Source organism: Hyaena hyaena, unplaced genomic scaffold (assembly GCF_003009895.1).
Source record: "Hyaena hyaena isolate Hyena2069 unplaced genomic scaffold, ASM300989v1 scaffold_870, whole genome shotgun sequence".
In the NCBI taxonomy this organism is placed as follows: Eukaryota; Metazoa; Chordata; class Mammalia; order Carnivora; family Hyaenidae; genus Hyaena; species Hyaena hyaena.
The window spans coordinates 187000-214841 of NW_024081505.1; the positions used below are offsets into that span (position 1 = coordinate 187000).

The window sequence follows — 27842 nt, forward strand, 5'->3', positions numbered from 1 at the left end:
TTTCTAAGTTAAAAAAAAGCAAATCTAAAAATTAGAAATTAAAAAAAGAAAAGCAGGATTAAAAATCAAGCAGTATTTTTTGTTGTTTTAAAAAGGTTTTGAGAATCCTAAGAAATTATTACCCAATCATATGAAACTGCTAAGGCTCTGAGGAGACAGAGAAGAATTAGGCTGATACATATTGTCTATCTAGCCAACACGCATCTTTTTATTTCAGGGTCAATGATCTTCCTGAATTTCCAAAAAGTATTAATACATTTGTTTCATATTCCATTCTCTGGTATTTATTTCTAAAGATATGCTTCATATATTTCAAATCATTTATTTTAAAAATTAAGAGGTTTTTAAAAACAAGATAGACAATATAGAAAAAAGATAGATCTTATGGATGAGAATGAGGATGAGAAATACATTAGAAACTTAGTATGAATAGCAAAAAAGGGACTGACAGCAAACATACCTTGGAACAGCTCCTAAAACAATGAGATTGGCTTTCTGCTTGTTGTTTCCAATTACAGCATTTTTCATGTCTCTGAATTCAGGGGAAGAGAAAAGGGCAAGGAGTGTTGAGACATCACAGAAAAATCAATGATCAATTCACTCCACTTTATCTTTACTATGCAACATCTTGGATTGACAAGTAGAGAAATCAGTGACAAAGTGAATCCTTGATCCTTTTTGTACCTGGAGTACCAAAGGGCAGAACAGAGATAGGTACTGAGTGAACCTGGGGGCTGTAATACAGGAAAGTAGGGGAGTGGGGCAAGTGGGAGATACCCTGAAACACTCATAAAAGAATTCCAATGCAAAGGATGTTGAGTTCCTCAGAAAAGGCCCACACATTATATCTAACCTTGTTTCAGGGATCATGATTTTGTTCGTTTCTATCTTCTTTTTCTGACTTCTTTGAATTGAACATTTCTTATGGTTCCTTTTACCTCCTCTTATTATCTAATTAGCTGTGCCTCTTCGGGTTTTGTTTTGTTGCTTTTTAGTGGTTATTTTACAGTTTACAATATATATCTTTTAAATTATCAGTCGGTCTTCAAGGGATATTATCTTATTTCATTTGTGTTTTAAGAGCCTTGCAAGCATATACTTATATTTTTCCCATCATTCTTTGTGCTATTACTGTCATACAGATTTTATTTTTTTACTTGGTTAAAAATAATATATCGTTACTATTTTTCAGTTAAGCAGCCCATTACCTTTCAAAGAGATTTAAAAATAAGAAAAAAAAACTTTTCTATTTCCCACATATTCACCAGTATTTTTTAATATAGCTACACTCAGATCTTTACTTCCTCAGGAATAAAAACTCTATTCCACAAGAACAATATCTCTATGAATGACCAACTGGTTCACAAACATTGACTGGTCCCATATGACAGGTTGAGAAAAAAATAAATAGTTCCAAGTAAACCTAGTACTACTAATAAAGTGATTAATAAAAAATACTCACCCTAATTGGTCAGTAGTGCTATCTTAATATAAAACACCAGATGGTGGCTCTGTCAGTTCAGCGCCGGACTTTGCTCAGGTCATAATCTCACTGTTCATGAGTTTGAGACCCATTTCAGGCTCTGTGCTGAGGCCTTGGAGCCTGGAGCCTGCTTCAAATTTTAAGTCTCCCTTTCTCTCTGCCCCTCACCTGCTCACGCTCTGTCTCTCTCTCAAAAATAAACAAACATTTAAAAAAAATTTTAACACTAGGATGCTAGGTGATTCTACATAGCCGTGGTTCTCAAACTGGGGAAGAGAGGATGAAAGCCCCATAAGGGCATTTTAGAAGTTAATGAGGGTGTCTGGAAATTTCTGGTCATAGTTTTACAATTAGACAGAAAGCAATTTTTTTTGGTACGCTTTAAAGAAAGCTGTATTTTTCAGTATTGCGTCTGTCCTGTAAATAAGAAGGAGACTACACTTTTTATTAGAAGTTATTTGATTTTGGAAAATCAGATCACCAGCACAGTGGCCACTCACAGTACTGGAGTTATCAATACATCATTCCACATTTTGAGCTCTTGCGCTCACACTGCTTCAGTAAGTCTTCTAATGTATTCATGCCTAAATGTTTACATATGGAAACATTATAAACTATCCTTAAAATTTTTTTCATTTATATTATAAGCAGGGAGGCACTGTATTATTTTTGGAGTTATGTATGTGAAGAGTTGTATTATTACTAATTTAATTTCAGGGTGGTACAGGGATCATTAACAAATATTTATGAGGGGGTGTCACATCTGACAGTGTTAAGACCATCACTATAGAGCCTCAAAGTTCTTATAGCTCACCAATTTCTTTCATATCCCCAAATAAGTTCCTCTAATTCTCACATAGCATTTCTTTTAACTCTTAAGGTGACAGAGCTCTAACATACATAGGAATTTTTTTTGTCAACTCTGAAACTTAGAATCCTAAAAAACTCTGTAATTGACAAACCATGATCTTGTAGAAAAACAGTAGAAAACAGGGAGAAAAGGCTACTTTAAAAAATCAACAACTAAATGTTATAGTCAGCATGTATTTCCAATACCAACCAAATTCACTGGCATTAAAGACCCTGATGATAATTACAATACCCTTTCTCCTTAATTACCTCCTTTGATTATGGCAGAAAAATACTGCTGTGATGCAGTGATGTGCTGAAAGCTGATTCTCACAAGTTTTTGAATGGCATTTTCACAAATTTGGAGCCAACCACTGTTGGCCAGTCTTCCTCCAGAAGCTCAGTGCCTTAGGGTAGGTCTATTTTTTCAGGGCCTTATCTGTTTCTCTCTGAAAACCATCATTCAGATCTTCCGCATGGTTCACAGGGTAAGAGTATTTTTTTCATTTATGGGGACTAAGTTGAATGAAGCTTACTAGGGTTTTAACCAAGCTCTGACAGACAATTATAAAATTATGGGATATCAAAGCCTCACCGAACAAAGCATAGTGGGTGAGACTGTACATCTAGGCTTTGACCTCCTTATGGAGACTGACTTCCCAATTATCAGCTTATAGACCCTAACTTAGCAGTTTACCACTTACTTTCATCTTCTTTTAGCTTAATGCGTTCTGTTTATACTAATGTAGCACATCCATTTGTCCAACAGTTACCTGTTGAGAGTCTATTTTGTGCCAGGCACCATTCTCTCTCTATTCTGGAATTCCTAACAGAAACATTTCCCCAGACTTCTGTCCACTCTTCCTAAACTAAGCAGAAATGAGGTGTCCTTACATTACCTTTTAAGTGTTCCAAATATCTGGAACCACACAAAAGTAAATGTTTTTATAGACAAAAGCAAACAAAAATCCCTCTAAAACCAATTTTCCAGTTCTCTTAAAAGTTCACAAAAGACATGAAGGAGGTAGCTGGTAGTTACAGAGTAAATGCAGACTGAAGAGAATACCATTAATAAAATGTACCAATGTCTAAAGAAAATAATTCTTGCTGTGGCTTTCATAAGTAAAATCTATTTATGGTACATAAGGAAGACGAGACTTTACCACCTAGCAAATAAATTCTAGCCAGCTTTAATATAAAGAGATACTAGAAGATCATTTCTATGAAAGAGTTACAACTGAAATAATCATTATCATATATACCTATCTGTAGCAGATCTAAATATGGTTTAAGATTCCATTTCAGAGCCAGAGTGTAACTATTCTCTCTCTCTTTTCCTTATCCCCTCCCTCCTATCTTCCTGTGGCTAACTTTACTCATCTTTCAGGTCTGACCTTAGATATTAATGTTAATTCTTCCAGGAAGCCTGCCCTGACAACTCCCAGGTCTAGGTTAGGTGTTCCTGCTAGCCACCCTCGATCATAGCACACTCATTACTTTGTCTGACAGAGGTCTATTTCCTCTTGAGAGGCAAGAAAGCCAATCTGATCTGAAAATATCAGAGAAGTTACTATCAATGGATCACAAAATGCACCATAGAGAAATCCTTATTTTTGTAACATGCAAACTCACAACTATCATCCAAGATGGGAGCACAACAAAATTATCCAAAATTTATATACTGCCTTGGAAGTTGACAAAGCATTCCATATCTATCATTTTATTTCATCTTCATCACAACCTTGAGTAATATTAACCCCATTTTACTGATGAGGAAACTAAGAACCAGGTTTGAGGCTTTTCTCAAAGCTCCATATTAAATGATAGAGCCAGTCTCAATCCATGTTTTTCATACCAAATGTTTTTTCCCGTTACCTTCAGCATATCAAGCAATCAGAACAAACTGATCAAAAAGAAGTCAGCTAATGTATTTCCTTTTCCTCCCATGTTTCAATTTTACATTTTATACAAGATAAAGGCATTTCTAACTTTCAATTAAAAATATCCTTTTCCCAGATAGTTGCAAATGACATATCAGATAAAGGGTTAATATCCAGAATCTATAAGGAACTCACCAAACTACACGCCCAAAAAACAAACAACCCAGTGAAGAAATGGGCAGAAGATATGAACAGACACTTCTCCAAAGAGGACATCCAGATGGCCAACAGACACATGAAATGATGCTCAGCATCCCTCCTCATCAGGGAAATACAAATCAAAACCACACTGAGATACCACCTCACGCCAGTCAGAGTGGCTAAAATGAGCAAATCAGAGAACTCTAAATGCTGGCGAGGATGTGGAGAAACGGGCACCCTCCTACACTGCTGGTGGGAATGTAAACTGGTACAGCCCCTCTGGAAAACAGTGTGGAGGTTCCTCAGGAAACTAACAATAGAACTCCCCTAGGACCCAGCAATAGCACTGCTAGGAATTTACCCAAGGGATACAGAAATGCTGAGGCATAGGGGCACATGGACCCCAATGTTCATAGCAGCACTCTCCACAATAGCTAAAACATGGAAAGAGCCTAAGTGTCCATCAACAGATGAATGGATCAAGAAGATGTGGTTTATCTATACCATGGAATACTACATGGCAATGAGAAACAATGAAATATGGCCATGTGTAGCAACATGGATGGACCTTGAGGGTGTTATGCTGAGCGAAATAAGTCAGGCAGAGAAGGACAAATATCATATGTTTGCACGTATAGGAGGATTAGGAGGAACTTGACGGAGGACCAAGGGGGAGAAGAAGGGCGGAAATGGTGGGGGAAAGGGAGAGAGGCAAACCATGAGAGACTCTTGAACGCTGACAAAAACTGAGGACTGATGGATGTGGGGGGGAGGAGGGATGGGCATGGAGGAGGACACTTGTGGGGATGAGCACTGAGTGTTATGTGGAAACTAATTTGACAATAAACTATTTGTAAAAAAAAAAAAAAAAAAAATATCCTTTTCCCAGTAGATCAAAGTATATATATATATCCTATCTACCAACTTTTTATAAAATGTTTATTTTATTTTTGAGAGAGAAAGAAATAGAGTATGCATGCCCAAGCAGGGGAGGGACAAAGACAGAGGGAGAGAGAGAATCCCAAGCAGGCTCTGTGCTGTCAGCACAGAGTGCAACAGGGGCTTGAACTCATGAACCATGAGATCACGACCTAAGCTGAAATCAAGAGTCAGACACTTAATTGACTGAGCCACCCAGGCTCCCCTTGTATCTACCAACTTTTAATGCAGAAAGAAAAAAAAAATGCCCAACTCATATATTACTGAAATTCAACAATTAAGTTTTGAGCTCAGCACTGTGTTCGGCTCTATGAAGGATACAAAAGCATCACATAATGGGATGCTTAAAGAGTTAATCTTCTTGGGGAGGAAAAATAACACTAACAGTGTAAAGCAGTGCTATATTATAAATCAAGTGCTTATAAGCCTGAGATAAACAGATGAGACAAGCTTACCAGGTTTTGAGGCAATGGCAGGAACTAAACGAACCTTAGAAAATGGCTAGGATTTGGATAGTGAATGGGAAGGGCAAACGGGAAAGCCATTCATAGAAGACCATATTGGAAATAAACACATCATATTTCTAGGGCAGGACCAGGAGCCTGGATTAAAAAGAAGTGTCCCTTTAAAGTGGGAATATTAAACAGAACAAAAAGAAAAGTGATAAAGAGAAGAGACAAACTCAAGGGTGACAGATTAAGGAGCAATCAAGTTTCCATCAGAAAAAGCATATAAAGGAAGCAATGACTAAGGATGATAAGCTGGATGTGGACTGGATGGGAATGCAGATAATACTAGAGTCAAGAAAGGAAACTAAATGGCTGATGCCCTTCCTCTCTGGTCCCATAACTACCACGTACTTAGGATTACTGTAATATTCACTAACCACACTACGGTGGACAGTCTATTTAGCTATCTGACTCCTTCAAAGACTTCTGGATCTTCCAAGCAGTGACTATATTATTCATTCTTATATACTCTCATCCTAGCACAATGCCTAGCACATGACAGGCACTCAATTAATGTTTGCTGAAGGAATTATACAATCCTTCCAGATATCTGGTTACGTGAGACTGACTAAGATGGCAGGCAGAAGAATCATTAATACAGAAGACATTCTGAGGAAGCAGTTAACAAGATGATTTGATGGGTACAGGAAATCGGATATGTGACATGTCTTAAGTGACTACTTCAAGTTTGAGTTCCTGGAGCAGAGAACAATAGGAAGCTTAGAAAATAAGTCCCTTAACAAGACAAAGACTTATTTTGATTTTAGACACAATGAATTATCTTTGAAGTGAGATTAAAAATATCCAGGTAGAAAAGCTAAAAAGTAAGCCTGGGGAATATCCTACTCTTTGAGGATGGGAGAAGCAGCCAATATTAAGATGTTACAAAAATGCATCCGTCAGGGTACGTTCTTAGCTAAAATCTACCTAGAATCTTAAATCTTCCCGCTAATAAATGGACTCAAGAAGCATTTACTTTTATGTGGAGATTAACCTTTCTACTTCCTTTCTTTACTCTGAAAGAGATTAATTTTCAGTGTGGAAGAGAAAAAGGCTCAAATATTAAACCATTATGTACAGTGCCTACCAGAACGTCTGTCTAAATTAGAATATTAGGATAGTGATCAAAAGCAAGAGAGAAAGTAAACACTGCACTTAGCAATTGAAACAGCAAGAAAACAATTTTTAAAAAGTGGGATCAAGACGTGCTGGGCAAACAGTTCTAGTCAATCGGTCAAAACAGTGTAACAGCCTAAACAGCATAAATTTTAAATGAAAACCTAATACTTAAAAACAGAAAACTATTTTTACAATCACTGAAGGTTGAAACAACAAACTAAAGATCAAGTATATCATTTTCATTTTGAACCAGTATTACTTTTCACTTACCTGAAGAAGCTCCTGTTTGGAATACTGTACACTCAATTCTTCATCTAATTGGTGTGAAGTAGCCAAAAAAAAAAAAAATTAACCAGATACCAAAAACTATAATCTGATATAAAGTTTGACCTCCTTCTGAAAACTCACTGGTCATAGGAGAAAATACACATTTGAGGGTAGCTAGACTAAGGTGACACATGGTGAACAATGCACAGAATTATTAGGACTTGGAAAATTATAAGCATACTCCCCTGTCCCTGTAATTATTATTAATTATGATGTACTTTTTGAAGAATATAACATCTAAACACCGAAGTATAGTAAGCTTTCCATTATCCAGCATGGTTAGGGAGTGAGATACACTCATTCTAATTAAAGTTACCAATGCCACATGTGAACTGCCAACTGCAGAAGAATTAGATAATGGTGTATTAGATATTATCCAAATTGAAATTATTTTTAACGTAAGGTATTGATCCAAGAGGCACTTGAAAAATTATACTGAACTTCCCATTTTGAGTCAACTGAGGCATTTATTGTGTACCTGCTATACATATAAATTGAACAGAATTGAAAATGGACAGCAATTTAGGTCTTTTTTTTTTTTTATAAACAAATTACACTGTTGTGTAGATTTTTTGGAATGTACGTGGTATTAGATACACTTCCAATATACTAGTTCAGAAATTAGAAGTTAACATATTTAACTCTTTGTTTTATCATTGTGTAATTACAAATCACCTTACATTCTCCAAAAATGAAGAGTAAAATGTAATAACTGCATTAAAATAAATGCCAGACTTTAGAGCATATTAATAAATATTTTTGATACATGTAATCATTCTAAAGAACATCAAAAGTGTTACAACATTATGGCAGTATTCAGTTAAATGTTCTACAAATATGACAAGATATGTACACACATATGTATACAAATATATAGCTATTCTTGGTAATGCAAAATTCATATGACATATACAAACAGCTTATCTATCTGGGCATAAAACTATCAGTCTGACCTAATAATTTCTGGAAAAACTCAGTGTATGGTCATTTTTATTTATATTTATCTATAACACTTTTATTTTTAATTTTTTTTATTTTTAATTTTAAATTTTTTTAAATTTATAAATAAATTAACACATTTATTTTGAGAAACAGAGCATGATCGGGGGAGGGGCAGAGAGAGAGGGAGACACAGAATCCAATGCAGGCTCCAGGTTCTGAGCTGTCAGCACAGAGCCCGACACGGGGCTTGAACTCCCAAACTGCCAGATCATGACCTGAGCTGAAGTCAGACACTCAACCGACTGAGTCACCCAGACTCCCCTATAACACTTTTAAAAGTAACTCACAGAACTATTCCTTTTGAATTATCCTAAAACTTATCCTTTAAATAAAAATTTCTCAAAATCCAAAGCCCTCATTTTATGAAAGCTCATATCTTCAGCTCATGCACGGAAAATGGGGCATATCTATATTCTACTAAAACCAAAGGTACATAATTTCTTGGAACGAGAAAATCAAGTAATCATTACCAAAATAAACTTATATCATTAATACATTAAAATATCTTGGAAATAGGGGCTCCTGAGCAGCTCAGTCGGTTGAGTGTCCAACTCTTGATTTCGGCTCAGGTCATGATCTCACAGTTCTGGGCTCTGCACTGACAGCATGAAGTCTGCTTGAGATTCTCTCTCTCCTTCCTGCTCTGTCCTCCCCCAGCTCATGCTTGCTCGCTCGCTCTCTCCCAAAATAAATAAACATTAAAAAATAATTTTAAAAAATACCTCAGAAAATAATTTTTAGAAGTAGATACTTCGTGAAAACCACCCACCAATTCCACAGTACCCTCAACTGCCTGAGTTTAACATGAGATCCAGTCTAGTTTCCTCATTCTATTCAACTTGGGAACTACAAAGCCAGCCGTTATTTGCTTACATCATTTTTTGCTTTTTAACATAACCCAAGTAGGGATATCTGCTGATCTTTTCCTGGAGATTCACTACTATAAAAAAAAAAAACAGATCAGGTGGTCATATTTATTACATATATTTTTTTAAAAAGACCACAGTGTTAAGCAGCTTTGACAATCTACATAAACAGTTGAAGTTATTCTTCTGCAACTATGAGATTTAACATGGTTGACCTACTACTGCACTAGTAACCTCATCAAAAAAAAATCCTTTAACTGTTTTTTAAAGTCATGAACAGAGCTCCACACTAGAGGAAGCTCAGAACTTGCAATGTAGTATAGTTTATTTGATATAGCTACCCTGTTGTACTTGCAAAGTCCACAATTTATGATCTACATAATTGGACCTCTCTGTCTTCTCTGTTCAAATCTTACTCCTACCTAATGATCTTCAATGCAGTTAGGCATTTCAAACTTTGCTTTTAAGATTTGCTTCTGTATTCAAACCTTTGATACAATAGGATAATTTAAAGTTATGCCAAATATTGTACTCCTAACAAGACAGTTATTCCTAGAGAACTCTTCCTCATTTTTCAACAATTAAAACTAAGCACCTCTGTTGCTTAATAGTATTTTTCAATAAGGGCATATTCAGAACTATGTATAATGGTCCTTTATGACATGGGTTATCTGCAAAGAAGTTCCCTATGAGTACGGTAAGACTAAGGCTCTAACACAGTTGAGTCGATTAGTTATAGACCATGATGAAAAGTCCTTATTGGTCTTTAATTTCTTCAATTTTCTTTTTCCTGCTGGTATGTTTTATATGTCCACAATTCTTTTTAAAAAATCAAACTTACAACTAGAAAAATGATAAAACTCTAGTTGTCCTGTCGCTAAAGCTAGTTGTCAATTTTTGAATGTCTTTCCAATTGGATATTTTGGACTCAAATCTGATTACTTCAGCTTCTATCTTCTCCTTCCCTAAAATTAGGCTACCTTTGATTGTTTACACTCTGTGACTACCTCCCTGGTATCCACCTATTTTGGTCTAAGAATGGTCTCTGTATGACTCAATAGTAGCTGTGTAATGTGTATAAAATGGAAAAAATTGGTCCACTCTCCTTTCCTAAACATCATTTTAGCCCCCCTTTTCCTGTATCAATACTGTATTATTCTAGTATTAGACAAAGTTGCTTAAGAATAAAATGTTAAAAATATAGTTTGCTTTCTAGTCTCTTACGTGCAATTAATCTTTAGACAGTGACAAAGTTTAGGACAGAATTAAGTCAGAAAGAATCAATTTTCTCTCTGGGGACAAGGACACTTTATCAAATAACCCTACACATATCTGTATAAAGCCAGCTCTATTCTGACATCAAGTGAAAAGCTCTGGGTGATCTGTGCCTTTCAAATTTTAAATGGATTTTACTATTGTTAAATAGCAATTATGTATACTGGAATATGTTATCACTTGGAGTCTCTTGTTCTAGCCCCTCTCCCCTGTTAGTCCAAATTGTTTCTATGTTTGTATTTTTGTTTTTCCTTCTCTTCTTTGAAAAGAATCATCTTATTTTTGAAGTTGTTTTACATTAGGGTCAATAATGACTAAGCACTTACATACCAATTTGCGGGTATCTACAACACACCAGGCACTGGACTTTTTATTTCTGACTTAATTTTTACAACTTGGCAAAACAGGCACATTACTCTCCCTTTACAGATGATGAAGCTGAGGCTAAAGGAAATTAAGCAACTCACCCAAGCACACAGCTAGGAAAGACCTCCACAAGGAAATCTCAGGAATTCAACCTCCTGTTGTCCAAATCCAAAGACCATAGTCTTTACACTCCATCATCCCTCCACAAAAATCTTGTTCATCTATTTCAGCTAACAGCTTAGTCTTCCAAGACTTAGTAACTTTAAGAGGCCATCAAGCTTCACCTTAGCTCGTTCATTATAATATGCTCTTACCACAGTATTTTATGCCTTACTTATTTGTCAACTTTCAAGAAGCTATACAGTGTTCTTTGATAAATGAGAAATTTCTCAAAGTGACAAGTAACACCTAAATTAGAAACTCATATGATATACAAAAGTCACACAGAAATCTTGATTGACAAGATTAGCTTTTCTCCTAAATAACCACTGTAACAATCATAATAAAAATAATGACAACATCATCATCTTCTATCATTCATGGAAAACTTAATGGGCCTGACATTTTCAACTAAACTACTTACCTAACCCTAAGTAGTATCTGGGATTACTGAAATACGAAACTGTCTGGCTGCGTGCAGGGTATCTGACTAAGAAGGAATGTTAATCAAACCTATCCCCACAACTAATCTGTGCGTAGGTACAACCCAAACTGATTTAACAAATGGATTTAATACCACTTTCCTTGGTAATAATCAAACTAGTTTACAAAGGGGTTGATTAAACCATTACAAATTCTCCTAGTTAAAGGGGCAAAGTCAACATAGTGAGAAAACAAGAACTATAAACTCTTGTTCTTGTAAATTGAGAAAATGTGAAGATGAAGCGCCAAGTATGCCAGGTGGGTCTACATCCAGCTTCTTACCTTTTACAACTCAATTTGAATAGTCAAGCAGCCTTACTCACTTTTATCTTACCCCTACTTTACAAATCCACATTCCAAGATATACCTTCTACAATGCCCTTTTTGTTGGGGTCAGGATGGGATGAGGTAGAGGCAGAATTACAATCTGTAGAGACTTTTATAAACAAAGCATCCTAGTCTTGCCATGACTGAGCAAAAGTTTAACTGAAAGTACCATTTGGCTGATAAAACTAACAGGGTAAGAGGAGAATAAAGTGATTCATGTGTGCTATCCCAAATGTCCTGACCTGTTTTTGTTTTCTCCTTTCCCTGGACACAGTTCAGGCCTGTAGGTACTCCATATCTGCAACCCTAAGAGGCATCTTAGGCTAGACTTTCTTCTTTAGAAGTCATGTGTTAAGAGCACAGTAACTGCTCTTGGGATAGAAAATTCATCTTTCAATCACTTGCAATCTTATCACACTTGTCTGACTTAAGTTTTTAAAAGTATTATCACCTTGGGTATGTTGCTTAAAAATTTTTCTTTCATTAAACACTAGGGAATTTTGGAGAAAAGAAGGGCATTCAGGTTATCAAGAGTTTATTTAACTTTTCTAATTGGCTTTCTAAATTCTGAGATTTAAAACATCAGTAGGAGATTCAAGCCTTACAGACGGTCAATGAGTTAACCAAAAACAAATTAAAACAAAGAACTCTGCTAATGTATTCTCCTACCCCTTTCCAATGATAAAAGATCACCAATTTTATTCCCTTGCTTTTGCTGGATATTAAAATCACAAAAGCATTCTCCAAAGAAAACATGTTTTAAAATGGTAAAACAGGTATTCTATTTAAAAAAAAAGTTAACCAAGTCAGTTAACAACTATCAGACAACTCTTTATAGTACAATATTAAAGTCATGAATATCAGGGGATCTTTCCAAAATGGAAGAAAAAAGTTTTAACCCTGAATTTTCAAAATTAGAATATTTGGCAAATTCAAACACAAAAACAAACAAGACTTTTTGATAGACTCTTAAATACATACTACTTACATGACACCTTGTAGAACTTTCTGGGGATCAGGGTCAAATAGCCTGTCAACATAGTGGCGACTGCTAGCTGTTACTTCCTAGAAAGTGGGGGGAAAAATTATGACATCTGAAGCCATGCAAATCACAAATTCACAGCATCACCCACATCAAATAGCTATTTAATCTAATTAAGGCAGATGCATTAGAATTTCTATAAAATACTTAGTATATTAATCATTCTGAGAAAAGCTTGTGACAAGATAAATAATAAAATGGGAAAGAAAGAAGATACCAAGTTCTCCCTAAAACCATAATTAGACAGTGAGATCTTTGTGGCAAGCCCTGCCAGCTTTGCCAACAGAATTGGACATAAGTATTAAGAAGCAAGGTAAGTTTCTTTATCAACTGTTGGATGTCACCTTCATATGAACAACAAAAAGATAGGAATGTTGCTTCTACTTGGTACCCACTAAAGGGAGAGAAAATCTGGCTTTCAGCAAGGAAAAAAGGGTAAGTACTTCATAAATAGTCCAAGAAGGTAGTTCACATGCAAGAAGACTTTCAGACTGATGCAGAAAAGCTGCAATGATAGGAAGCAGATGTATGAAAAAACTTTTTCTTAATTTAAAATAACTAAACAAGTTGTCAAACTTTCTGGGAGTCCAACAGAGCTATCTAGTCTAAAGTGGCTGAGGCTATGTAGAAGGGGGAGAGTTAAACATAAAGAGCAAGCAGAGACACTTACCTCCTTTTATTTGAATTGTGGAGTTTGTTCTGTTATTTTTCTTGTAATACTTACTTTGGGGGGATATTTTTTATATTTAATTTTCATTACTTAACTTTTTAAAGATTTTTTTTTAAGTAATCTCTACACCCAACATGGGGTTCAAACTTAAAACCCCAAGACGAAGAGCAGGATGTTTTACCGATTGAGCTAACCAGGCACCCCATATTTCAAAACAAAGAACATATGTTTAAGAACCAGAGAAAAAGAATTTTTGTCCTTTCTGTTTCATTCTGATGCTTGCTGAAATAGGCTCATATATTGCCACCCATTTGCAATGAATTATCAGGGAGAGGAAGAAAAACTGGTCCATTTTACCCAGAACCCCTAATCAGAAACAGTTAATTGACAAGACACAGTGCCTGCTTAAAATTCTGAGTCACTAAAAATATCTTTGGAGAAAAACGGCATAAACTCTAATTTACTGATGACAGGATTAATTCAAAATCAAAACATTTTTTCTTATTATGAGCCTGCTACCAAAATATCCTCATAAGCAACCCAAAAGTCTCCTTTTAGTATGCACTCCATTTATAAATAACAAACAGTGGCAGCAAATAAGCAAAACTGATAGAAATACTTGTACCCAACAGATACCAGTAAAGTACCTGCTAACACAATTTGGTTTACTCAAAATAACAGAATCACAGAGTTACAAGGATTCTTAATAAGTATTTGTCCCAAACCGTTAGTTACCAAACAAGGGATGGATCTTTACTCTGATGTGAGATAATCAAAGTTTAAGTAGGGATGCAAACAACTGTACAAATACATCAAAAAATAATATATCAAGAGCAAAGTCCAGAGTAAAACTGGAAACAGTACTCCTGTAATACAAACAATGAGGTTTGTCACTCCACTTGAACATATGTGCCTCCTTGGATTTCCAACATCATAAGTCCTTCTGAGTACCTCAGTCCCTTAGTCTCCTTTCTATCCAGGGACTGATCTTCAATTTTACTGTTCCTCTACACATCCTCTCTCGCAGCTCTGCATCTCTTGCCCCTCAATGTGGTTTGGAAAAGGTGCTTAGGTTTAAGACTTGTATCTTAAACAACTTAAATTTCGCCCATGAACACCAACTCTCTTTACTACTCTGTAAAATTGTACTTCAATTTTACAAGCACTGAGTACCTGCTACATGGAAGACACTGAGGAAGGCATTAAAGATTTTAAATTTAGTAAGCCATGGTCCCTGCTGTCAATAATTCATTTTCTATTGTAATTGTGTTTAAATGTTTATATTCCCTACTAGAATACAAAATAGAATATATAAACATACAGGCAGCAGGGAGGAGGGAGTTAATAAACAAAGAGAATCAGTGATGAAGTCTACTTAGAGGAGTTAGTTTTGTAAAACAAGTAAGACAAGGGAAGAAAGAATCAGCGTCCCAATACAGCCATTGCACACATGAAGCCAACACACACATACCATCAGCAAGTACATACCACTTGCTGGCAGCAAGAAAGAAGGGAGAATAGATGCCATCAAGAACGCAAAACACAAAAAGGTAACCAATAAGTGGCCCATAAATGGAGTACAGATTGTCATTTGGTCAAAGTTCCATGCTAGGTGCCAAAGAAGATACAAAAAGATGTTACAGCAGAACTTTGCATTTAAGAAACTTACAATCTATAAGGGGGTCAGGCATGTATACACACACAAAAACAATGCTCTGAGCTGCCTAGGTAGCAGGGAGCTAAAGGGATATAGTCACTTATTCAATTTTACTCTGTGCTTCTGCCTAACATATTCATTGATTTGTCTATATGGGACAGGTTCTTATATTTCATTGCTTCCCTTTGTAGATCAGGCACCTCTCCCCTATCAGCCCTCTTCTCTCTTTCAAAAAGCAACCTGGAAATTTAAGAATTTGAAACAGAAGGCAATTGGTATAGATATTAAACAAACTGACCAGGGAAAACTCTGAGAAGGTGATATTTGAGCAAAGACCTGAAGAAGATGAAGGAGTAAGTCATGTAGCCACCCAGGGGTAAAGCTTTTTAGGCAAAGAGAATACCAAATGCAAAGGGTCTGAAATTGGAAGTATCCACTGTGATTAAAGAACAGGAGGCCATTCTAGGTTGGTGCAGAATGAGTGAAGGAGAAAGCCACACAAGATAAGGTCAGAGAAGACAGACCAGATGGTAAAAGGCTACATTGTCTAATACGATACCACTAGCCTCATGTGGCTATTGAACATCTGAAATGGGGCTAAGAACTGAACTTTATATTTCTTTTTAGTGGGTGGAGGAAGGAGAAAGAGACAGAGAGAGAGACAGAGACAGAGAGAGAATCTTAAGCGGGCTCTATGCTCAGCAAGCAGCCTGACGTGGGGCTTGATCTCATAACCCTAGGATCATAAACTGAACCCAAATCGAATCAGATGCTCAACCAACTGAGCCACCGAGGCACCCTGAATTTTAAATTTTTCAACTTTAATATTTAAAAATTTAAAACCAAGACTGGATTCAGTTACTAGAAAACTTTTAAGAATGTCTAGAATTACTTGGGTATTCAAATCTATTTGTTCAACTGTAAACTTTATGAAACCTAAATGCCAATCAAAATTTCACATCCAAATTGTATAAAATACACACCAGATTTTGAATACTTGATATAAAAAAGTAAGATAATTCAATTATATGGATTGTATGTTGAAATAACATTTTAATACAATGGTTTAAGTTAGATATATTAAGAATTTTTTCTTTATACTTTTACAGCATGGCTTCTAGATACTTTAAAATTATATGTGTAGCTTGCATTATTTTTCCACTGGATAGGGGTGGTGTAGAGCCCTGTTAGTCATTATAAGGATTTTGTTTTTTTATGGTTTGAATTGGTAAGCCATTAGTGTTTTGGGAAAAGAGAGACATACCGACTTGTTTTTATTTATCTATTATTTATTTATTTAATTTATTTCTTTATTTTTAATGTTTTATTTAGTTTTGAGAGAGGGATAGAGACAGCATGAGCAGGGGAGGGTCAGAAAGAGAGGGAGTTACAGAATCTGAAGATAGGCTCCAGGCTCTGAGCTAGCTGTCAGCCCAGAGCCCAACATAGGGCTCGAACCCACAAACCGTGAAATCATGACCTGAGCCCAAGTCAGACGCTCAACCAACTGAGCCACCCAGGCACCCCTAAAATGACTTGTTTTAAAAGGATCACTCTGGGGGCACATAGGTGGCTCAGTCAGTTAAGCATCTGACTTTGGCTCAGGTCATGATCTCACGGTTCGTGGGTTCGAGCCCCAAGTCGGGGTCTGTGCTGACAGCTCAGAGCCTGGAACCTGGTCCAGATTCTGTATCTCCCTCTTTCTCTGCCCCTCCCCCATTCGTACTCGGGCTCTTTCAAAAATAAATATTAATAAACAAACAAATAAATAAATGGATCACTCTGGTTGCAATCTTAGGAACAGACAAATGTGTGGAGGGGGATGGAGGACAAAAGCTGGGAGGCTAGGTGGGAGGCTCTTTCAATATCAGAAATGCTTTTAACTCAGTGAGATGATGGTAGCCCGGACTAGGACACGAGTTCTGAAGGTGTAAAATCCACTTAGATTCCAGATAAATGTTGAAGTTGAAATGTCTGTCAAATTGGACATGCTGTCAGAATAGATATGGGGTGTGAAAGAAGAGCTAACAATAGTATTTAAAGCTTTTGTCTGAGTATCAGCAAGATTTCAGATATCAGTTAATTAGCTGAGTCAGACTGTGAGTGATGCAGGTTTGAGTGAGAAGATCAAATATTCAGTTTTGAATATATTAGGTTTGAGAATTTTATTAGCCATCCAAGTGAGAATGTCAAGTTGGCAGTTGGATATATGAATCTAGAATGTAAGAGAGTTGTGGGCTAGAGATACAAATCAGGAGATTGTCAGCCTGTGAATGGGATGAGTTCACTAAGGGAGTTCACTTTACCACAGATAAAGCAAGGCCAGAAGTGTGAATGAATGATAGAGCACCTGGGTCGAGTAGAATTCCCCAAATGAGAGAATGTTACAAGGAGAAAGTAATAAAATATGCCAAATATGAATAAAGTACAGCATAAGATGATGACTAGAGCCTAATATAAAGATATGGAGGTCATCAGCAACCTTGACAACAGCAGTATAAGCAGACTGGTGAAGCCAATGCCTGCTTGACTAGGGCATAAAAGAAAATGGGAAAAGAGGAATAGAGAAAGTAAATAAAGACAACTCTTTCAAGGAGTTTCATTTTGCAAAGGTGAGTGAAGAAACTAGAGAGAGTAGTAGCTAGAAGGAGAAGTGGAGTCAGGAGATCATTTTGTATTTTTTGTTTTTAATTTATTTTTGAGAAAGGGAGGGCGAGAAACAGAGCAAGCAGGCAAGGGGCAGAGAGAGAGACAGAGAGGGAGACACAGAATCTGAAACAGGCTCCAGGCTCCGCGCTGTCAGCACAGAGTCCAACGCGGGGCTAGAATTCACAAACCATGAGATCATGACCTAAGCCAAAGTGAGACACTTAACCAATTGAACCACACAGGCACCCCAGGAGATCATTTTCTTTAAAGATGGAATAAATTAGAGCACACTTATTCAATGATAGAAAATGTTTTTTAATTTAAACATTTTAAAAAAATGTTTATTTTTGAGAGACAGAGGGAGACACAGAATCCAAAGCAGGCTCCAGGCTCCAAGTTGTCAGCACAGAGCTCAATGTGGGGCTCAAACCCCACATGTAAGATCATGACTTGAGCTGAAGTAGGACACTCAACCAAATGAACCACTCAGGAACTCCTGGAAATTTTTTAAATAGAAATAGAAAAAACATGCTGCAATGAGACAGTGGGAGAACTTTTGGAACAATGTTCATGAATTATTGAGAGGGAACAGGATTTACTGACCAAGTAGAATACGGAAAGCATAATAACCAGTGGGAATTAAGAAGATGGATATGGCTTGTGGACACGGTCTCTGATTACTCCTATTTTTCTGACAGTAAAAATGGGGAGAGTGGTTGGGAGGTGGATGGTTTGAAGAAAGGACAAAGATTAAGACACTGAATGGGCCAGGAAAATGCACCAGGATTGCCAGGCAGCACTAGCTCTCGAAGTTCATGATTATGAATTTAAAGTATGACTGGTCAGCATGGCGCTTTTCTCCCTAGAAACATTAAAATGTAGGACGTAGGCATGAAAAAGAGAGTTGAATTTAACCAGGTTTGGAATTTCACCACATGAGGATGACAGAGCTAGGGGAAGGGGTCAGCTGAGTTGAGGGTTTATGCAAAGTTCTGATTACAAGGATCGATCTACTGAAGACCTGTGAAAGAGTAATAGGACTACTATAGGTTACAGATGGACTCAAGGATTGTTGACAATGGGGCAGTGGAAGGAGTGGCTTGGAAAGACAGAAGGTGGTGGCCAGGATATCTGAAATGCAGATTACGGAAAAACTTTGTTTTCAAGTCAAGGTCTAGGAAATGACCATGGGAACAAGTACTACAGTTTAAGAAAGCCTACAGTTTAAGAAAAATTGTCTATGTAGGCAATGAAATTTCCATAAATTACCACACAAATAGTGCTAGAGAAAGTGACCACGAGCTAGGAGCTAAATCTTAAAGAAATGAAGGAGAATGAGCCTATAGATGCACAACAAGGTAGAATCAGAGAACATACAGATCAGGAGTATTTAGAGAAAAGGGAAAGACAGGGGTCTGAAAAGAGCAATGAGGAGCAAGTTCTATCTCCATCTCTGGGGATACAAGCGATATCAGAGATATGGAAGGAAAAAGAGCCACCAGTTGAAGAAGTTTACAAAAGAAAGCTGGAAAAAAGTGCCATCAGAAGAAATCCCAGGTCAGTCTAAACAAACAAGATGAAGGAAATGTTCAGAGAAGCAGCAGGAGAAAGACCAGGGATGTGGACAGAAAAGTAAAACAGACAGTTATATGGGCATGAGGAATGACCCTAGACACCTGGACTTTTTGTGCTAGTTAATGTAAATGTAAACAAATATAAAGAGCTAATCCCGGGGCGCCTGGATGGCTTAGTTGGTTAAGCAAGCATCTGACTTCAGCTCAGGTCATGATGTCACGGTTCATGGGTTCGAGCCCCGCGTCAGGCTCTGTGCTGACTGCCAGCTCAGAGCCTGGAGCCTGCTTCAGATTCTGTGTCTCCTTCTCTCTCTGACCCTCCCCTGCTCACGTGGTCTTTCTCTCTCTCTCTCAGAAATAAACAAAACATTAAAAAAAAGTAGATCCCGATGATCTCAAAGAAAAGAGAAGTGTGGCTATGATATTGGGCAGGAGTGGAAAGAACTCTGGGGCTCTTCTTCACTCTTGCCAACAACAGTGTGGGGAGGGACAGTTTGATCTGGGCACTCCTTATTTACTCCAGAAACAGGAGAAGCACTGGGGTTCCTTTTTCCCTCCTGCCCACAGAGATAAGATTAGGTGGGTTTCTGATGTCCTGTCCTTTCAAGATGGGACTTCACCTTCACTTCATAACACCAATGCCCTTTTCAATCGCTTTCTGTCGCTTCCAGTAGCTGTACACATAGTGAATCCTCTGTTCCTCCAACCGACTGACAATGTGCCAAGCATCCAGCTAAAGCTCAAGATACAGTCTGTGCCCATAAAGGAGAGCAAAGCTCGCCAGGGTGGGACTGTGACCTCCACCTTTTGGCCCTAGGCTTCAAACAAATGACCTAGCAACTCCTTAAAACCTGGATCTGAACTCATTTTACACATTCAAAGCTGCAATAAAGCCATTACCCATGTATATATCAAAAACCTATGTGTCCATCAACAGATGAATGGATCAAGAAGATGTGGTTTATCTATACCATGGAATACTACATGGCGATGAGAAACAATGAAATCTGGCCATGTGTAGCAACATGGATGGACCTTGAGGGTGTTATGCTGAGCGAAATAAGTCAGGCAGAGAAGGACAAATATCATATGTTTGCACGTATAGGAGGATTAGGAGGAACTTGACGGAGGAACAAGGGGGAGAAGAAGGGCGGAAATGGTGGGGGAAAAGGAGAGAGGCAAACCATGAGAGACTCTTTTTTTTTTTTTTTTTTTAATGTTTTATTTATTTCCAGGAGAGAGAGAGAGAGACAGCGTGAGCAGGGGAGGGTCAGAGAGAGAGGGAGTCACAGACTGAAATAGGCTCCAGGCTCTGAGCTGGCAGTCAGCACAGAGCCCGATGCGGGGCTCGAACCCACGAACCGCGAGATCATGACCTAAGCAAAAGTCAGATGCTTAACTGACTAAGCCACCCAGGCGCCCCAAACCATGAGAGACTCTTGAATGCTGACAAAAACTGAGGACTGATGGATGTGGGAGGGAGGGGGGATGGGCATGGAGGAGGGCACTTTGGGGATGAGCACTGAGTGTTATGTGGAAAATAATTTGACAATAAACTATTTGTAAAAAAAAAAAAAAATTAAAACAAAACAAAAAAAAAAACCTATGGCATTTTATGCTTACTAGCACTCCCTGAAATTATATTACATAAAAATGTACATGGGTCCCTTTAGCAGAAAGTCTGTATATGCCAAATTTGTGAATTAGAGGTAATTCTAAGAAGAGTTGAATCTACTTTGTGTGTCCAAACAGGAAATGATCATTAAAAAGAAAAAGAGAAGCCTGAAGCAAATTCCTTTTTGCAGGAAAACAAAAACAGAAATAGGTAATAAGTTGCATTCTATTATGGAGAAATATTAAGGAAAGCAATTTCACTTTTATTAGGGTGACCAATTATGACAGGCAGCCTCTAAGATGGCCCCCAATGATACCTAGGTTCCTGGTATTAAAGCCCTGTGAAATGTCTCCCCCTGAGTGAAGACTGGTCTTAGTAACTTGATTCTAGCAAACAATGCAGTGGAGATGAAAGGATGTCATTTCAGAGTTGGGGGTGTGTACGTGTGTAAGGCCAGCTGTCATGCTGTGCTATGCTCTCCATAGCTCACATGGAATGGAACTGCAGGAAGCCCCTAGCCATCAGCCAGCAAGGAAGTGAAGCCCTCAGTCCAAATGCCCACATGGAACTAAATCCTGCCAATAACCATATGAATAAGCTTGGAAATAGATTCTCCCTCATTTGAGCCTTCAGGTAAAACATGGCTCCTCCTAACACCCTGACTGCAACCTCTCAAGAAACTCTGGGGCAGAGGCACTCACTGACTAAGTCACACCCGAATTCCTGACCTACAGAAACTCTGAGATAAACATAGTTTTAAGCAGCTAAGCTTCAGGGTAATTTGTTACACAATATAATACATAACTAATACACCTTCAAAATTTTCATCCAAAATAGGATAATTCTAAAGAGTGAAAGCATTGGTTTTTAATTTTTTTTTAATGTTTTATTTATTTCTAGGAGAGAGAGAGAGAGAGACCGCGTGAGCAGGAGAGGGTCAGAGAGAGGAGTCACAGACTCTGAAACAGGCTCCAGGCTCTGAGCTGGCAGTCAGCACAGAGCCCGACGTGGGGCTCGAACCCACGAACCGCGAGATCATGACCTAAGCGAAAGTCGGACGCTTAACCGACTAAGCCACCCAGGCGCCCCTAAAGAGTGAAAGCATTGTTAATCGTTGTCACAAAGTAACAAACTTAAATGAAGAGTGCTGGAAACAAACTAGGCTATATGATCATCCTACCTTTAATTCTTCTTTAGTAGCACATAAGAGAAAAAACAGATTGCTCAGAAAACTGGTCAGACAATCCTGAAAAGGCAAACTAAAACATTTTCTAATCACCCTTCTGAATAAGACACAGACAAGGCACTTTCTCACAGCACTGCTGAAGCCTATGGGTAATCACAGACAAGACATTTTTCTGCTGCCTCTCTGAAGCCTGTGAGTCTGCCCCACCCACCACAGCAGACACACACAATCCACACAGATGAACATCTCTTGTCTGGCCCTGATGAACAAGAAGGTTGGCTTTTCAGAGCTGCATAGGACTATACAACTGGAAAGAGAGCTCCTGGCAGGCCAGCACCCCCAGGGCACTGCAGAGACAGTAAGAAGACTGAAACACAACCTCCTGCGTCCTGTGAAAAAAGCCTATTTGCTTGGCCTAGCGCTTCAGCCTAGGCATCAAATGTCCCACAAACAAGAGGCTAAAAAAGGCACTCCCAGGGAGACATCATACTTGTTCACCACCTTGGCCTTGCTATGGTTCAGCAAAAGTTCCCAGTAAAGAGTTTATACACTTGTCTGGAGCCCAGACTTTTGCAACTGTTACCCTAGGGAAACCTCAGATCCTATCGTTTGGAGGCCCACAGGAATTACAACTGCAGCCCACAGGACTGCATGTTTCCACACTTGAAAAGCTGCTGCTGCTGCCTGTAGGTCTGGCTTCCAAACAGCCTGATACTAGGTGCTAAAATACATTCCTTCTCTTTCACTGCTGACAGATCTTGGTACATCCTCAGTAACAGGCATATCAAGAACAAATCATGCAGTTTAAACAATCACAAAAGTATAAGAGACAACCAAGAGCTAGTCAAGGTTGAAGGAGAAGGATCAGAACCTACATAAAACCACTCCTTCAAGACTGAGAAAGGTAGCCGTTTTGCCTGATATAAACAAATGCAGACAGTCCAACAAAATGAGGAAACAGAGAAATATGTTCCAAACAAAAGAAGACAAAACCAGAGAACAAGGCCTGAATGATATGGAGACAAGGAATCCACCTGGATAAGGAATTCAAAATAATGGTCATAAAAATGCTCATGGAACTTGGAAGAACAGATGAACACAGTGAACTTCAACAAAGACAAAGCACTGAAGAAATGTCAAAGGACTAAAGAATATAATAACTGAACTGAAAAATACACTGGAGAGGTACAACAGCAGATTGGTAAAGTAGAAGTACAGATCAGTAAGCTGGAAGAAAAATTAATGGAACTCACTCAAACAGAGGAGCAAAAAGAAAAAATAATTTTAAAAGATGAAAAGATGGAACAACATCAAATAGAATAACATTTGCATCATAAGAAGTCCAAGAAGAAGAAAATAAAGATAAAGGGGCAGGAAACTTATCTGAAGAAATAATGGCTGAAAACTCCCCTAAAGAAGGCAACAGACATCCAGGTCCAGAAAGCCTAGAGAGTTCCAAAGAAAATGAACCCAAAGAGAGCCACACTAAGACAAATTATAATTAAAATATCAAATGTTAAAAATAAAGAGAGAATCTTTTCCCCTTTTTTTTTGAGAGACAGAAGGAGCATAAGCAGGGGAGGGGTGGAGGGAGAGAGAGAATCTCAAACCTCTGAGCCCAATGTGGGGCTTGATTCCACAGCTGTGAGATCATGACCTGAACTGCAATCAAGAGTCAGATGTTCAACCAACTGAGCCACACAAGTGGCCCCCCAAAAAAGAATCTTAAAAGCAGCAGGAGAAAAACAAATTGTTATGTTCAAGAGAAATCCCATAGGCCATCAGCAAATTTCACAGCAGAAACTTTGTAAGCCAGAAAGAGAGTGGCTTGACATATTCAAAGTGCTAAAAGGATAAACACCTCCAACAAAGAATACCCAGCAAGATTACCATTCAGATTTGAAGGAGAGTTTTCCAGACAAACAAAAGCTAAAAGAGTTCATCACTATTAAACCACCTTTATAAGAAATTAAAGAGCTTCTTTAAGCTAAAAAGAAATGACACTAATTAAGAACAAGAAACCATACAAAAGTAAAAATACTTACTGAAAAAGGTAAATAATATAGTAATGGTAGTAAATCACTTATAAAGCTACTAGGATGGTTAAAAGACAGACATGGTAAAATTAACTAAAACTACAATAATTAGTCAAGAGACATGAAATAAAAAGATGTAAAGTGACATCAAAAGCATAAAATGTGAGGTGGGAGAAAATATAGTTTTGTAATGTACTCAAATTTAAGTTGCTATCAACTTAAAATAGATTATTACATACTCAAGAAAATATGTATGAACCTCGCATTAACCACAAAGCAAAAACTTACAGTAAATAAAATAAAGGGGCACCTGGGTGGCTTAGTCAGTGGAGTGTCTAGTTTTGGCTCAGGCTGTGATCTTGCATTTTTTGAGTTTGAGCCCTGCATCGGGCTCTATGCTGTCAGTGCAGAGCCTGCTTTGGATCCTCTCTCTTCCTCTTTCTCTGAGTCTCCCCTACTTGTGCTCTCTCCTCTCCAAAATAAACAAACATTAAAAAATTTTTATTAAATGCACAAAGTAAGAAAGGGATCTAAACATAACACTAAAGAAAGTCATCAAACCACAAGGGAAAAAAGAAAAAGAAACAAGGAACAGAGAAGAACTACAAACACTGCCAGAAAACAATGAACAAAATGACAATACATAACTACCAATAATTACACTTTAAGTGTAAATGGACTAAATTCTCCAACTAAAAGACATAAAGTGGCTATATCAATTTTTTTTAAAGGACACATCTATACATTGCCTACAAAAGACTCAAACCAGAAGGACAAAAACTGAAAGTTGAAGGAATGGAAAAAGATATTCCATGCAAATGGAACAAGAAAACCAGTGTAACCATTCTCCTATCAGACAAAACAGACTTCAAAACAGAGACTATAATAAGGGACAAAAAGGAGCACTACAAAATTATAAGAGGTCAATCCAACAAGAAGATACACCATTTATAAATATATATTCACCCAACAGAGAAGCTCCAAAGTAAATACATCAAATATAAATAGATATAAATACATCAAATATAGATAGACATAAATAGAGAAACTGACAGCAATACAATAAAAGTAGGGGATTTTAACACCTCCAACTACATCAATGGACTGATCATCGATACAGAAAATCAGTAAGAAAACATTGGTCTTATATGACATACTGGACCAGATGGATTTAACAGACATATACAGAGCATTCCCTCCCAAAGCAGCAGATTATACATTCAAGTGCACATGGAAAATTCTACATGTTAGGCTATAAGTCTCAATATCAGGAAGACTGAAATTATTTGTAAAGCATCTTTCTGACCACAATGGTATGAAACAAGAAATCCATTACAAGAAGAAAAAAAACTGGGAGAACTACAAATACATGGAGATTAAATGTGTCACTTAACAACTACTGGGCCATGGAAGAAATAAGAAATACCTAGAGACAAATGTAAATAGGAATACAACATATCAAAAGCAATGATATGCAGCAAAAGCAGCTCTAAGAGGTAAGTTCATAACAATACAAGTCTACCTCAAGAAACAAGAGAAATCTCAAATAATTCAACTTTACACTAAAGTAACTAGAAAAAGATCAAAGCCCAAAGTTAGCAGAAGGAAGGAAAAAATAACTATCAGAGTGAAAATAAATAAAACAAAGACTAAAAGACAATTGAAAAGGTCAATGAAATTAACAAACGGTTCTTCAAAAAGGTAAACAAAATGGACACACTTTTAGTTGGACACACCAAGAAAAAAAAGACAAACTCAAAATTAGAAATGAAAGAAGCAAAGTTACAACTGATTCCACAGAAACATGAAATCATGAGACTACTATGAATAATTATATGCCAACAAATTAAATACAGAAGAAATGGATAAACTTCTAGATATGTAAAATCTTCCATAACTGAATCATGAAGAAAAAGAAAATCAGAATAGACTGATTACTAGTAAGAACATTCAATTGGTAATCAAAAACCTCCCAACAATCAAAAGTCCATGACCAGAGAGCATAACTGGTGAATTCTAGAAGATTTAATTCAAAGATTTAATATAATCCTTCTCAAACTCTTTCAAAAAATTCAAAAGGAGGAAAAGCTTCCAAACTCATCTTATGAGGCCGGCATTACCCTAATACCAAATCCAGATAAGGATACCACAAAAAAAAGAAAATTACAGGCCAACACCCCTGATACATAGATATAATAATCCTCAACAAAATATTATGAAACCAAACTCTACAATATATCATATATCATGATCAAGTGGGATTTACTCCAGAGATGCAAGGATGGTTTAACATCCATCAAACAATGAATGTTATTCATATTAACAAAATTAAAGATAAAAATTACATAATCATCTCAATATATGCAGAAAAAGCATTTGACAAAATTCAATATCCATTTATTTAAAAAACAACAACGACGACAAAAACTCTTACAAAGTGGGTATAGAGGAAACATGCTTCGAAATACTAAAGCCATACATGACAAACCCATAGCTAAGATCATACTCAATGGTGAAAAGATGAAAACTTTTCCACTAAGACCAGAAAGAGAACGAAGAGCCCACTCTTTCCACTTTTATTCAACATGGTACTGAAAATCCTAGTCATGGCAATTAGGCAAGAAACAGAAATAAAAGGCATAATATTGGAAATGAAATATTAAAACTGTCACTACTTGCAGGCAATATGATACTATATATAGAAAACCCATATATTCCACCAAAGAAACTATTAAAAGTAATAAATGATTTCAGTAAACTTGCAGGATAAAAAAGTAATAAAAACTAATTATGAACTATCAGAAAGAAAAGTCAAGAAAACAATCCCAGTCATAATCACATCAAAAAAGAATGAAAACTTTAAGACATATATGAAAGAAACTGAAGACACAAATAAATAGAAAAGTATTCTGTGCTCAAGTGGAAAAATCAATATTGTTAAAATACCCATACTACCAAAGCAATCTACATATTCAATTCAATCTCTCAAAATTCCAGTGACATTTTTCATAGAACTAGAACAAATAATTCTAAAATTTGTATGGAACCACAAAAGACCCCCAAAGAGCCAAAACAACCTGGGGGTGGGAGGACTAAGAGGTATCATGCTCCCTGGTTTCAAATTACACTACAAAGCTTTAATAATAAAACAATATTGTAATACACAAAAACAGACACATATCAGCAGAATAGAAGAGAGCCCAGAAATAAACCCAATTATATGTGGTCAATTAATTTCTAACAAAGCAGTCAAAAATATACCATGGGAAAGGACAGTCTCTTCAAAAAATTATGTTGGAGTGTGGAGGTTCCTAAGGAAACTAACAATAGAACTCCCCTATGACCCAGCAATAGCACTGCTAGGAATTTACCCAAGGGATACAGGAGTGCTGATGCATAGGAGCACATGTACCACAATGTTCACAGCAGCACTCTCCACAATAGCTAAAACATGGAAAGAGCCTAAGTGTCCATCAACGGGCGAATGGATCAAGAAGATGTGGTTTATCTATACCATGGAATACTACATGGCAATGAGAAACAATGAAATGTGGCCATGTGTAGCAACATGGATGCACCTTGAGGGTGTTATGCTGAGCGAAATAAGTCAGGCAGAGAAGGACAAATA

The 27842-nt window shown here is 37.2% G+C and overlaps 1 protein-coding gene across 2 annotated transcripts in view; it reads right to left on the minus strand.

Moving 5' to 3' along the window:
- The window catches only part of ARMC8 (armadillo repeat containing 8), a 107265-nt gene that overhangs the window by 64750 nt on the left and 14673 nt on the right, over window positions 1-27842 (minus strand). The window contains exons 2-3 of one of the 2 annotated variants that reach the window (XM_039220215.1): window positions 12774-12850; window positions 461-532 (exon numbers count right to left, since the gene is read on the minus strand). In XM_039220215.1, the coding sequence (XP_039076146.1) occupies window positions 461-532; window positions 12774-12850 (149 nt within the window). The remainder of the gene's footprint in view (window positions 1-460; window positions 533-12773; window positions 12851-27842) is intronic. The other variant, XM_039220216.1, reaches the window with a different exon arrangement.